General features: G+C 45.4%; 1 protein-coding gene across 1 annotated transcript; it reads right to left on the reverse strand.

Moving 5' to 3' along the window:
• Window positions 1-6,945: 6,945 nt before the first annotated feature.
• Window positions 6,946-9,392, reverse strand: LOC149331996 (sulfotransferase ssu-1-like). Its single transcript, XM_089555636.1, has 2 exons — window positions 8,747-9,392; window positions 6,946-7,434 (listed from the first exon to the last, which is right to left on the reverse strand). The coding sequence occupies exons 1-2, from the start codon at window positions 9,194-9,196 to the stop codon at window positions 6,946-6,948; spliced, it is 939 nt and encodes a 312-aa protein (XP_089411762.1). The 5' UTR covers window positions 9,197-9,392.
• Between the last annotated feature and the right edge of the window lie 2,665 nt (window positions 9,393-12,057).

Genomic DNA, 12,057 nt, shown 5'->3' on the forward strand with positions numbered 1-12,057 from the left:
GCTTCTGTACTTTTGACAACACTGTGCCCTTTATCAATCCAGCAATGGAAATTAACGAAAGGTTTAATTTAAGGCAGTGAGTGAACATGCTTTAGAACCCGTGCATCATGCCACGCCAATAAAAAATTGCTGCAACCGATACAGCAGTGCTGCTGCAAGGCAAAGATAGAAAATTGGCCCCAAAATTTAGCTCGTTAAATAAAGAACCTGAAATAAACAGCTATCCACTTCATATGAAAGCACACCTATGAAAGACTGAAGTGCAATGTATCGTTAGATTGCCGTGTTTCTATATAAAAAAAGATGCCATTGAAAACCGTGTTTCAATTATCTACAAAAAGTAACTAAATGAAATACAAGGGTAGCCACCACCGCCCGTTTTCTCAAGCAAAGTGCTGTGCGGGCGGATCCCCATGGTTTGACCGCACCGCCACTTACTTCTGGAGGGTGATCGCGGAGTACTTTTTGTTATTGATATCGCGAGCTTACCATGGTTACTATGACAGCTATTTTAGGGGCACTAATCCTTGTGCCATTCATTAAAGCTTCGGTGAGGAGGGTTCTCTGATATCGCCTAGGATAAAGATATCAGACAACATCATTTACTAGATTGTTTTCTAAATTAAGCGCAGATGATGAAACTTAAACTCAATTCAAACCGATCTCGTTCTGGAGCCTTACATTGTAAGCTGTCCCTTTTCCATCGTTCATTTTGCGTCCATTTAGTTGTCTGTAACTGCTGACTCAGATATACCCGCGACTTTCAAGCATCTGTGGGAACCGACCCGACCATTGGGTCGTTGGCGACCGGGCCTCACCATTGGCCACAATATGCAGCCCATGAAGAGGTATATCGCAGCGCTCTGTTAGCTCTGTCGACAGTAGGTGAGCGGACCTGACCTCTGGCTGCAATAGGCTGCACAATTCAGCCAATGATGATGTCCGGTTGCCCAGCCATCCAGTGTGCCGGTCGCTTCCTATAGACAATTCAAAGCCGCGGCTATATCCGAGTGACTAAAGACAAGGATGCAAAATGGGAAATTGAAAATGGACCGCTTATTTCTAGAATACGGCCCTTGGTCTCTTATTTTTTGCATGTGCTATCCACACTGCGCTGTGTTGTTTTTTAGTGAGCAATTCTATGCGATTGTTAAAGATAAAATGCATTATTATGTGTAGGAATGCGTGGCGGAGTTTTCCTGCGAAGCGAACTCTGACAAGCCAAAGGACTGGAACTGCGCTCCAGCAGAGTAACCTGAAAGCGCAGTAAACTCCAAGCTTCCTGTCGCACTGCACGGATGTGAGGCACTTGCACTCGACTGACAGCCCCCTTACGAGTGGGCTGTGTGATTCAGAAACTGATTCATTCATCCCGGGAATGTCGCTTTTCGAGTGACACACGAACAATTTCTTGCTGATTTATCCCCATCGAGCTCAAGTTCTTTACATGGCGGGATGGGAAAGGATGGAAAAGACTACGTGAAAAAAAAAAAAAAACCACCATACTGAGCCGCTGGAGCTTACGAACGGCAGCATATAGATTCTGAGTTTGCTAGCCATATCCGGGGTCACCTCTTCGCTGTAGCGGTCGGAAACACTAAAAATCTACAAACTGCTCGAAACGCATGCGTACAGGTCGAAAACAAGCCTGCTCGCTCAGATACAGGCATAAATAGCAGAAATCTTACAGGGTTAATAAGAGAGGAAAAATACCACCGTGACAAAGATTTGCATTGTTCGAAAAACGTGTCGTTTCGGCTACCTCATATTTGCAGACAACGGGGCTCCTCCTGATACTTCGTTCTCACTGCGTGAAATGAACGAGGCCAAAATAAGGAGGAACATACCACACGCTTGAGCGTACGTCAAATGTCTCTTTCCTTTGTCCTTGACCTTTTCGAGCAGCTGAAATAAAAGCCGTAGCTTTTATTGAAGCAAGTATCCGCATAGTTGAACGACTTTGGACGTGACTGGTTTCCATTGCCTGTGAGGTCGTAAAAAAATTGACGCCGTAAAATGAAGAGGAAAGTCAATAAACTTTGGGTTCATGCTGCCAGGATCGAGTGTTCCCATGGTGGCCAGCATAGCTTACAGCGTGGCTCGAAAGAAAGACATGGCACTCGATGATACACCACGCATTGCAGTCGAAAAATGACATCAATATCGTACGCTACAACACGAAGTAGGAAGCGCCATAGGTCTGACTCTCAAGCGAGAAAAATTGGACATATAAATAATTGATGTTGAACGTAAAAGTTGGTTTTAGAGAATGAAAGGGCACATTACCTCATGTTTCTCGGTGGACACAAAGTGCGTGTATAGGGAAAAATTAGCTGTGGATAGAACGAAATGGTGCAGTAACTTTCTCACTTCTCAGTCGGTGGACCGTGTCGAGAGGGAAGTGCTGGTGGGATTGGAAACGGAAGAGAGAAATGAGGCTATAGCGAAGTTTGTCATTATTTGATATGATATCACCAGGCTTGCCGCCACACCAAAATCTTGAGAATTTTCAGTGTCAAGAACCTCTCTGATTGGTCTCAAGATAATTGCGTTACATCTATTATGTGATCACAAAGGACTGACCGCAGAACACCATTCAGGAGAGCAAAATTCATACCACCAAGTATAAAAGAAGGTTTTGAAATGGACAAAAAGGCGACCTGGGCCTTGTCCCGAAAAGCGCCGTTGGTCGAGAGAGTGGTGACGAAGAAATAAAGCGAGTTTCGCTTAATGCAAACATTAGATGGCCAGTCGGAATTGCACGGCTGTGCTTAGGGTCGCAAGCTGCACACACTACCTGTACACCACTAAAGAGCGTTCAACTCGATGCTATCGCATTGTACTTTCAAAGCTTAGGTTAAGCTTTGTCGAAGTTTTTCGCCCACTTGAAGATCTTTAACAGGGCACGTGCATCGCACAGCACACGGGTGCCATTTGCGTTTTGCCTCCATCAGAAGTGTGACGTCATAAACAGCAGTCTGTGGAACAAACGGGAACGCGATACAAAGCGCCATTGTACGACCGCTTTATTCACCGTCCGCACTGCATCAGGGCGACTGGATCGCACAAGCGGGACAATCTGTACTGCCGTGAAGGTCAGGACAATGGCCGGTCTGCAGCTTTCGTCTGCTTTTGTAGCGAAAGCTACATTGGCCACGAACTTGCGATTTCGCTGTGGCGGTGCTCCGAGGAGGCACAGAGACCAACCTTGAGCCGTTGCCTAGCAACCGCCGCAGCTGGCGGACGCCGCGCGCTCGCCGTGCCATCTGGCATGACGTCACACCACGCGCCTCGCCAAGGAGCCGCCGCCGCCGTTTGGTAAGACGTCACACCGCTTGCCTCGTCGTTACGCTCGCCTCCGCTTGCTTCGCCAGCTGTGTCGCATGCTTGTGCTACGTATATCCTAGCATAGCCGAGCTAAGCGACTGCCAATTTTATGCGTAGCATATTGCAATCACTGAGTTCAGCCCTTGGGCGCGGCCGGACAGCCACCAAACCACGTGAAAAAAAAAGAGAAAAGAACAAAAAAGAGAAAAAAGGACGGCTGAGCATGGTGACGGTTACCACCGCCCCGTTTCAAAGGGGGCGCTCCTATCCATCAATCCATACGTCACGGAGGAAAAGCTGCTGAGAAAATCGAGTGCCGCCAAGCAATACCTCGCGCAAAAAGACCGCGCAATATGCAACGCATTCTTGGCTTAACCAAGCTAAGCCTGGGCATCTTTTTTCAGTGAAGTTCAGGCACCTCCTCCTTGTTTCAGCTGGTGCAAAGATGGCCGTCCGCAAAGCGAAATGAGAGGGGAGGCATAGATGTTCGTGTCTGTGCAGTGAAAACACATTCTTGGCCGAATGTTTCACTATAACGATGACTCAGAGCGACTGCGAACTTCGCTGCTTGCACAAGCGGCAAGCGATAGTTCCCCTTAAGATGTGTTTTGTGATCATCTACGCTGAGTTGACACAGTTATCTTCAAAACGGCGAAATTATATGCGGTATGTTGTTACGAATAGTTTATTTGAGGAATTTGGGATTCTTACAAGCGTTTCCAATTCCCGCGTGGAAATGCACGGACAACGGCTACTACCAAACCACCACGGTTAATTTCCTGTGCCTGCATTAACTGCTAAGCACAGTGACAAATTCCCGTGTATTGAAAGTCATTATGGTCGGAGCGAATGCTTTTCAATCAAGTAAGCTGGCTGTCTACATCAAAGTCTATTACCTGTCTACCTCGAATCGACTGCGTGCGAAGGGCTCTCTACGCAAGCTATGCTTTCTTAATGCTAAAATGAACTTGGTGCTGTGCCCCTAGTCGGAACTGTTGCGATAGTTGCAGTAAATCGCGACCAAAGAGAGCACAGGACGTTGTTTCCGCGGCGTATCCAATGCTGATTTTGAGCGTGGTTCGTGTATGTACTGCACTTGAAACCTGCCGTGTGTGCAGCGTGCATTTTTAGGAAATGCGTGGGGAGCGATCTCGGCTCTACTGCTGGTGTACTGTTTTGCCCCACTGCAGTAGAAGTGTCGGCACCATTGTGCGTTTTGATGCGCCATTAAGTGCATTTTGTGACTATGGCTGCGCAGATTACGAGTGTGCCGGCGGGAGTGTGTAACCTATTCGAGAACATCTGTGTGTATGGTAGCTATCACTTCAAGAGTCATTTTTTTGTTATTTCATATTTTGTTTCCAAACTTGTTACACAGTGCGAGACCGCATGCGTAGAGAGCACAGCGACAATTGCTGTGCTTCTCATATTCCGAGGCGTCTCTACTGATGGCCATCTGCCTGCAAATTTTCCAGAGATACCAGCGTTTGGCTGAGATAGCCGTTTGTTTTAACCTTCGATACTGGATTCCGTGATAGAGAGAGGTTGCTCAGATGGTTCTTGATAATCGCAAAGTGAACAAGGGAGGAAAAAAAATTCGCAGGGTGCTTGTAAACGTTTAGATAAGTGGACTTGCCTTTGTCTGATACTGAGTGCGAATGCTTTGTTCCATGCGACTGCTACATTTCGTGATTCCTAGTTAAAGGCACGCAGGAATGATTCCCATTGTATTCAAATATATGAGATACCTAAACCAATCTGCATTTTTTTGCAGCTCGCTGTACTAGTCTTAACCTATAATCATCTCTATGATTTAGGACTGAATTTTTATACTGATCATCTAATAATTTTAGGACTGGATTTCTTTAATGATCACGTTTGCAGAAGCCAGTGCACGCATGAAAGTTTCATTACGTGGTTTTTGTTAATATGGTGCTGCTTGATTTAGAAAATTTGAAATATATTTTCGTGAAAATTATTGCAGGGCTCCTGTTTCCACTTGTGAGCTAATAACATTAAAAAATGATGAATTTTTATGGCACAAAGGCATCTGGCCATAGAGCGCCATGGCACAAGGTTTTTTCCTTCTACTCAAGGTAGAGTCAAATACCCATTTCCCAAGCATTTCACCCTAAGGAAGCCGAGAACCAGGCAGGGGAAAGCTTGGTCAAATGTTTATGGGAAACCCCAAGGTGGATAGATTTGTAATAAGCGAGTAATTACTCATTGACACCCACCCGAGCGCAGCCATACGGCTACAAAGGAAAGCTATACAGCTTTCTCAGAAACTTTGTAGTTAAAGAAAAATTCGTCCTGGTCCGGGGTTGGAACCCGGGACCACCGCTTCACCGGAGCAGTCGCTCTACCAACTGAGCTAACCGGGACGGCAAGCTTATGGTAGGACGAGAGCGAATTGATCAATAACTCGAAGTGGGAACTGTGTTGGTCAAATGTTTAGGGGAGCTTGCCGTCCCGGTTAGCTCAGTTGGTAGAGCGACTGCTCCGGTGAAGCGGTGGTCCCGGGTTCGAACCCCGAACCAGGACGAATTTTTCTTTAACTACGAAGTTTCTGAGACATCTGTATAGCTTTCCTTTGTAGCCGTATGGCTGCGCTCGGGTGGGTGTCAATGAGTAATTACTCGCTTATTACAGGGGAAAGCTTGTGCTCATTGTATCACCGGTGGGTACCCGGCGGCACTGGGGATCGAACACCGCACCTCCAGCATTCGAGGCGGATGCTCAAACGACTGGGCTAGCACTGCGGTATCATATTTAAAATGTTGCCTATAAGTACAAGACTTTTTATATTAAATTTCCCAGCTGCATATATGGGGCGATTGAAGGCTGTGCATTCTAAAGTAGGTACTTTTTGCTACAAACTACATGACGACGTACTTGAATGACTTATTAGCGTTTTGGTGTCACCCGTTAAGACACTTCAAGCTCTGGCTGAAACAATTGATGGAAACTAGGCTTTATCGCTTCAAGAAGTGATTTAGCCAATTGGTACAGTAGAAGAGGCTCGTTCATCCTTTGGCTCTTGTACCTCCAGCAAGTGTAAGGGGCTTTTGAAAAGAGCCTGTGAAAATGGGGTGTTATCGGCGTCCTACTAGTAGAAATATGTGGCCCAAACAATCTTATATCTTCTTCCCCAAATTGCAAGCCTAAAACAATAAAAACTTTCTAAACAATAAGGAGCGAATAAATCACACTGCTCATTCGCGGTAACAATAGCACACAGTAAAACTTGCCGGGAACATTTTATTTGCGTTACTCCTGCTACAGAATCAGCAGAGCTTGGACATAATTGACGGTGATTTTTAATGTTGCAATGTCAGCTTCCGCAAGCCCTAATGAACTCGAGCGTGCCCGCTCGCCACTTGTTTAAAAAACTGCTTACTGGATGTTTGGTGGTGAAAAAGCTTGTGAGTCATTAAGAATTGTACAGAAAGATGTCGGCGTTTAAGTCCGGTCAACAAGCAAGAATTATTTTTTATATACAGTAACCTACCCTGTGCCCTGAAATCACGAAAGCTAAATGTTTGATTTGAAATGATTACGATCGATACAAGTTATAGCTGAATTTTTTATTATTTATAACAGCATATTTATCGAACGTCAAGGAAGCCCAAAGTCCCTCCATAAATTCATAATATCACTGCCCCGAGTTCTTTCTGCGATCCAGGCCTTGGTCTTCTCCCTTTGGTCCTGTGTGAAATGATCCTTCCAATCACCGATGATTCCTTTTCGAAGAAAATCGGATGTATTGCTTGTGTTCCTGCGAACTTGATCAAAATTCGTTAAAACTTCATTCGATTCCGCAAACGCCGCGCACACATTATGGGTCTGTTTCTTAAACCGGTCCACCGGGTTCTCCTTGATAAATGTCTTCATATTGTCCAGTTTGCATGAGTCTAGAACTTTACAAAGTAAAGTTTCGTCTTGGCGTAACGCTGAGCCATGTTCCGCGCCGAGGAAGTCAGCAATCTTGAGTACCTCTTCTCTGGTGTCCTGTTTCAGCTGTTCGTAGGTAATGAAGTGAATGTTGGAGTCTCCTCGACGTCCATACCAATAGAGCAAGTGATCAAAATAGTCGCCATAAGGAACCTGCGGGAAGGATACATTTAATATGTGAAGAACAGAAAAGCCCTTCAATCAGTGAGGTAACAAATGAGATGCGAATAATAATTTAAGGTCCTTCTGGAGGCTTAATCAGGACGCTAAGATTTGAGCCGGCATTTTCCTAAATACACTGTGCGTTTGTAATCGAGCAGAAACGTACATGCTTTTGCATGTGCGTTTATTTTATTTAACACTGGGAACGTGGCAAATTCTTTTTCAGAACAGCGCTACATTTGTCCGCGCGGGGGATACAACGGTACCGGTAGACACCCTTTGATAAAGAATTTCTTGATTCAAAACCATTTAAGACATCAATAATGATTTCATGAAAACAAAGGAAAGAAATTTGGTCAAGCACATTAATGTAGAGAGCGGACAGTTCTCGCCAAATTTCCAAAACGTTTTAAAAAGTCGTCTTAACAGCACACCGTAAAAAGGGTGAAAAGGCGATAAACAACTGCTTCGAAAATAAACCAACTCTCTGACAATGTATGGTTCAGCCATTAAAATACAACATAAAGAAGCAGCCTAATTTGCTTCAAGTAACTTTCTCGTTCTTTCACTCTGCTTTTTAGAAACCTCGTAGGACGCGCATCAAACTTCCACATTTTCACCTAAAGGCGTAGCTGGTAATTTTGTGGCGGCTTCGGTATGAATTCTGAGAGTAAGGTCTGTGTATACCGCTCTTTTAATGTGCCTCATGTGTACACCACATGTATGAACTGCCAGCGTATATACACCAAGACGGCGTATTAAATTTGAAACCAAAGCAGAAAGAGCAGCATGAAATTCTCTTTTATCCTAGAACAAACTTACTTGAGCGATCTTTTAAACAATAATTTCAAAAACACTGAAAGCATCGCTGTGTCAGTGAGTACCAGCTGTATAGTCGAGAAAGGGCCCAGCATTGTGTGACACATCCCCAATTCTTCTACCCATCACTGCAGAACTTCACGACGTCCATCCTTACTGCTTAGTTCAAAAGGCATCCTTTTTTCTTGGCCTGAAATTAGCCTACCATTCTGTCTATTGTAAATTTAAAATGTAACAGGCACGACTGACTTCGTCAAAAGAGCTCTGTACTTTTGCAAAAAAATGTTTGAAATGTCGCGTCCGCAATCATGGACGTCGTTCCCAAAGCTTTAGGTAAGGGCCTTGCATTGCTTGAAAAAAGTTCGGTATTGGGAAAAAGATTTTGCGTCCCGCAACTTTCTGGAATGAGTCTGGCAATCATTAGAGCGCGCATGTCAGTTTTGTGCTAGCTCCCCAAGGCATACTATAATGAACATCAATTTACCTTTCCCGAGAAGAACAGTGTGAGGAACTCGTCGAAGTCGACGAAGCCGTTCTGTTTGAAACCGTTGAGAAAGTGGTAGAAAGAGACGGCACAGTCGTTAGGGTTCCTGGCTACGTAAATGTACTTTGCCCTGTTCACGGGTTGAAAAACGCGAGGTGGCAAGTGGGTCAGAAGGGGCCCGTTTCTCAATGGATGTTCGGCACCCTTGGCTCCCCTTGCATCCAAGAATGGGCTCATGAGGTCAAAATTCCCAATATCCGAAGGTGGCTCCCCTCTGGTGAGTATGTTGCACACGATGTACTGCGTCCAGGTTGTGCCGCACTTTGGATAGGTCACGATGAAAACATCACCGTCCCGTGGTCGGTACCCAATGGCTGAACGGACGTTTTCTTCTCGAAATGCCTTTGGTGTACAGACACCGTCGACGTATTTGTAGAGTTTGGAAGGCATTACAATCCTCCACCGTCTTCGCAGCTGTTCGAACTGAGAAAAAAAAATCAAGGCATACACCACTCAGCACTCAGAGTAATTAAACATGGTGCGGTCATACTAAGACACTTGAGTGTTACACCCAAAATAGATTGTGGTCACTATGAAGAAAGCAGGTAATGATGTTGGTATTTGAGCAGCGTCGAGGTTGGGGTAATTGCTTGTGAATTACATTATCGTAAGAGGGGTCAAAAGACGAACACATAGAAGGACGTACTGTCTGTTTTGAGCGGAGTTTATAAGCCATTAATGGGGTGATATTTAAAAGCAGTTAAACATGTTCTTTCAGTGAAAGATTTCCATTCGTTGTTCAGGTGTCTCTTAGGAGCAGACTATGAACAAGACATAGATGTTCACTTTGCTTATGCCTTGCTGCTGACTTGGAGAGAGAAAGAAATGAATATTGGATCAATTAAAGCTAGCGGCGTTTATGCCCAGATAACTGCAGGAAGGCCGACCTGAGTGATAATTACCTCGCCTGCTACTCTCACAGGAAGGAAACAAAGAAAAAAGCCAGTTATGACCAACGTGGTCTTCACATTCACTTCATTAAGTAGAGAAGGGCACGTGTCGGAATTCGCGCAAGAATGGGAAGCGCAGACCAGCTTTCAACCTCAAGGTCACCGTATGTCACGGGCGCAGATGAATTGAAGAACATAGTTTTTGCGGTAATCCGTTTTTCCCATCACTTGTCTCCTGACGTCAAACCTCTCAACGCGAACCTTCGCCTGACAATGCCACATCCAGATAATAACGCGCATAACGAAACAAGCGGGAGCGCTTCGGCCTTGAATTCTATTTGGCCTCCACCTGATGACGTCACGTAATGAGCACTACGACCTTGAAAGTCTAGTGAGAATTTGTTATAACGGATTACAATGAGGAGAAAGAAGAGATGACAATATAGGCGAGAATGTCAGGAGCGCGCCTTATTAAAACCACTTGGGAAACATGAGCCAAACGAAGAAGCGCCCGCGTTGTCTGGTGAGCTTTCGAAGACTCCCTTCAAGTGCCCAGGACGGAGACCACCGAGAGTACCCACTCCTGGAAACACTCCTACGACGCGATCGACGCTAGTTTTTCTAGCACAATCAGAGCATACCGCAATCACGTGGTCCACAGTCCCAGCGACGTGACAGTAAGCAAAATTTTAAATGTCAGCACTTCGGCCACAGGCTAGATTTAAACATGGCCTGAAATTCATTGGTTGCCAACCTCGTTAAGAAAGTTCTACCGTTGGAACTTATTATATCGAGTGACATTTTAGCCGTTGCATTTATCAGGGGAGCGCTTTTGGCAGCATGACGTCTGAGTTTAATTAGGCAGGCAACCGACGGAATGCCGCTTCCTTATTAAAGTCACGAAACTCCGCCTTCAGCCAATGGGGACTGCGCTCACCAAGCTGAAGAGCCTGCTTTTTGTGGGCACATTGTAGAAGCTTATGTTTCCGTCATTGTCATAGCCGTTCATGCAGTGTTGCTACCCTTTACTTGCTTTCGGAAACAACCTAAAGCTGTGATTTCCTCGAAAAAAATCTGGTCGCAATACTTTATTTGTTGTAAAGTCAGTTCATTATACGCTCTAAAACTACTACGTGGTGTATCTGAGCGGCCGTATGCTGCACGAGGACAGAAGTGAAAAACAGTGAAAAACTAACAAAACTAGCACTGCAACAACAGCACATACACAGACAACAACCAAAAGTCAAGGTGCCACGTGCGAGGGTCCTTCCTCCTTCTGACCGTCTCATACCCGTTGATTTGTGCTCTGCTCGTGTAGTGTGACTTATCAAGAAAAAGCGCGAATTTCATACTAACAAGCCACGTTCGCATGGGCCGCAGAACAGCCCCAAGCAGCGCAGGTAGAATCGGCCCAATATTGGGAATGGATGGCTTCACTGTGGTCCTATGTAGAACCTGTCTTTGCCAATACGTTTCCACGCTGGGCCGATTAGCTTTGCTGCGTGGGGCAGACCAAAGTATGCATCACATCGTTTCTGCTTACCTTTGCACAGTGATCGCAAGACAATGAAAGCTCCGGCGAGCGCAAGTTGCCGAAGATATACCTAGAGTTTACGGTCTTCCTTTTTCCAGAAGCCGTAAATAAAAGCGCTCCACTGAGTCACCGCGCGTAGTCCACACGTGCGCAGCGCATCAAACGGTTACCACGAAACAGATTTATACCGTACCCGTCTAAGCATTCGGTTTGTCGGAAGCCAGCAGATGTGACCCGTCGGAGTCAGTAGACAGGATATATTCAACAGGCAGGAAAGAGCCATGCAAACGCGACAGCGTTTCTTCCTTGCAGTTTGTACAGGTGCAGAGTTTTTTAACTTCGTGTCTGCCTCCGCATAGAAAATGTGTACCAAATCGGCGCGAAAATTGTTGAAACATTTTCTATCACCCGTTGAGCGAGAGAATATTCTTTAGTATTGCACAGCTGCAGTCCACATGGCACATGGGAGCTCAATGGCACGAAAATAGGAGCAGAATTGCTGTCATTACAATATCAGGCTTTTGTTGTGAGAGAAATTTCTAGTATTGAAATAACAGAGGGTATCAGTTTCGAGGGAAGAACATTTATGCTGTGTTTTTCGACTGTGCACTGTGTATATGTAATAAGGGAGTAATTACTCATTGGCATCCACCTGAGCGCAGGCATACTGCTAGAAAGGAAAGCTATACAGCTTTCTCAGAAACTTCGTAGTTAAAGAAAAATTCGTCCTGGTCCGGGGTTCGAACCCGGGACCACCGCCTCATCTTAGCAGTCGCTCTATCAATTGAGCTAACCGGAACGGCAAGCTTATGGCGGGGCGAGAGCGA

The sequence above is a fragment of the Amblyomma mixtum genome, chromosome 8, assembly GCF_055824585.1.
Source record: "Amblyomma mixtum isolate Tamu chromosome 8, ASM5582458v1, whole genome shotgun sequence".
NCBI classification, from domain to species: domain Eukaryota; kingdom Metazoa; phylum Arthropoda; class Arachnida; order Ixodida; family Ixodidae; genus Amblyomma; species Amblyomma mixtum.

Excerpts from the sequence above, each read along its gene's own strand:
- LOC149331996 (XM_089555636.1), bottom strand. The coding sequence starts at position 9,196 with ATGCCTTCCAAACTCTACAAATACGTCGACGGTGTCTGTACACCAAAG. Across the intron at positions 7,435-8,746 it reads CACTGTTCTTCTCGGGAAAG|GTTCCTTATGGCGACTATTT; the intron begins GTAAATTGATGT and ends TCCTTCCCGCAG.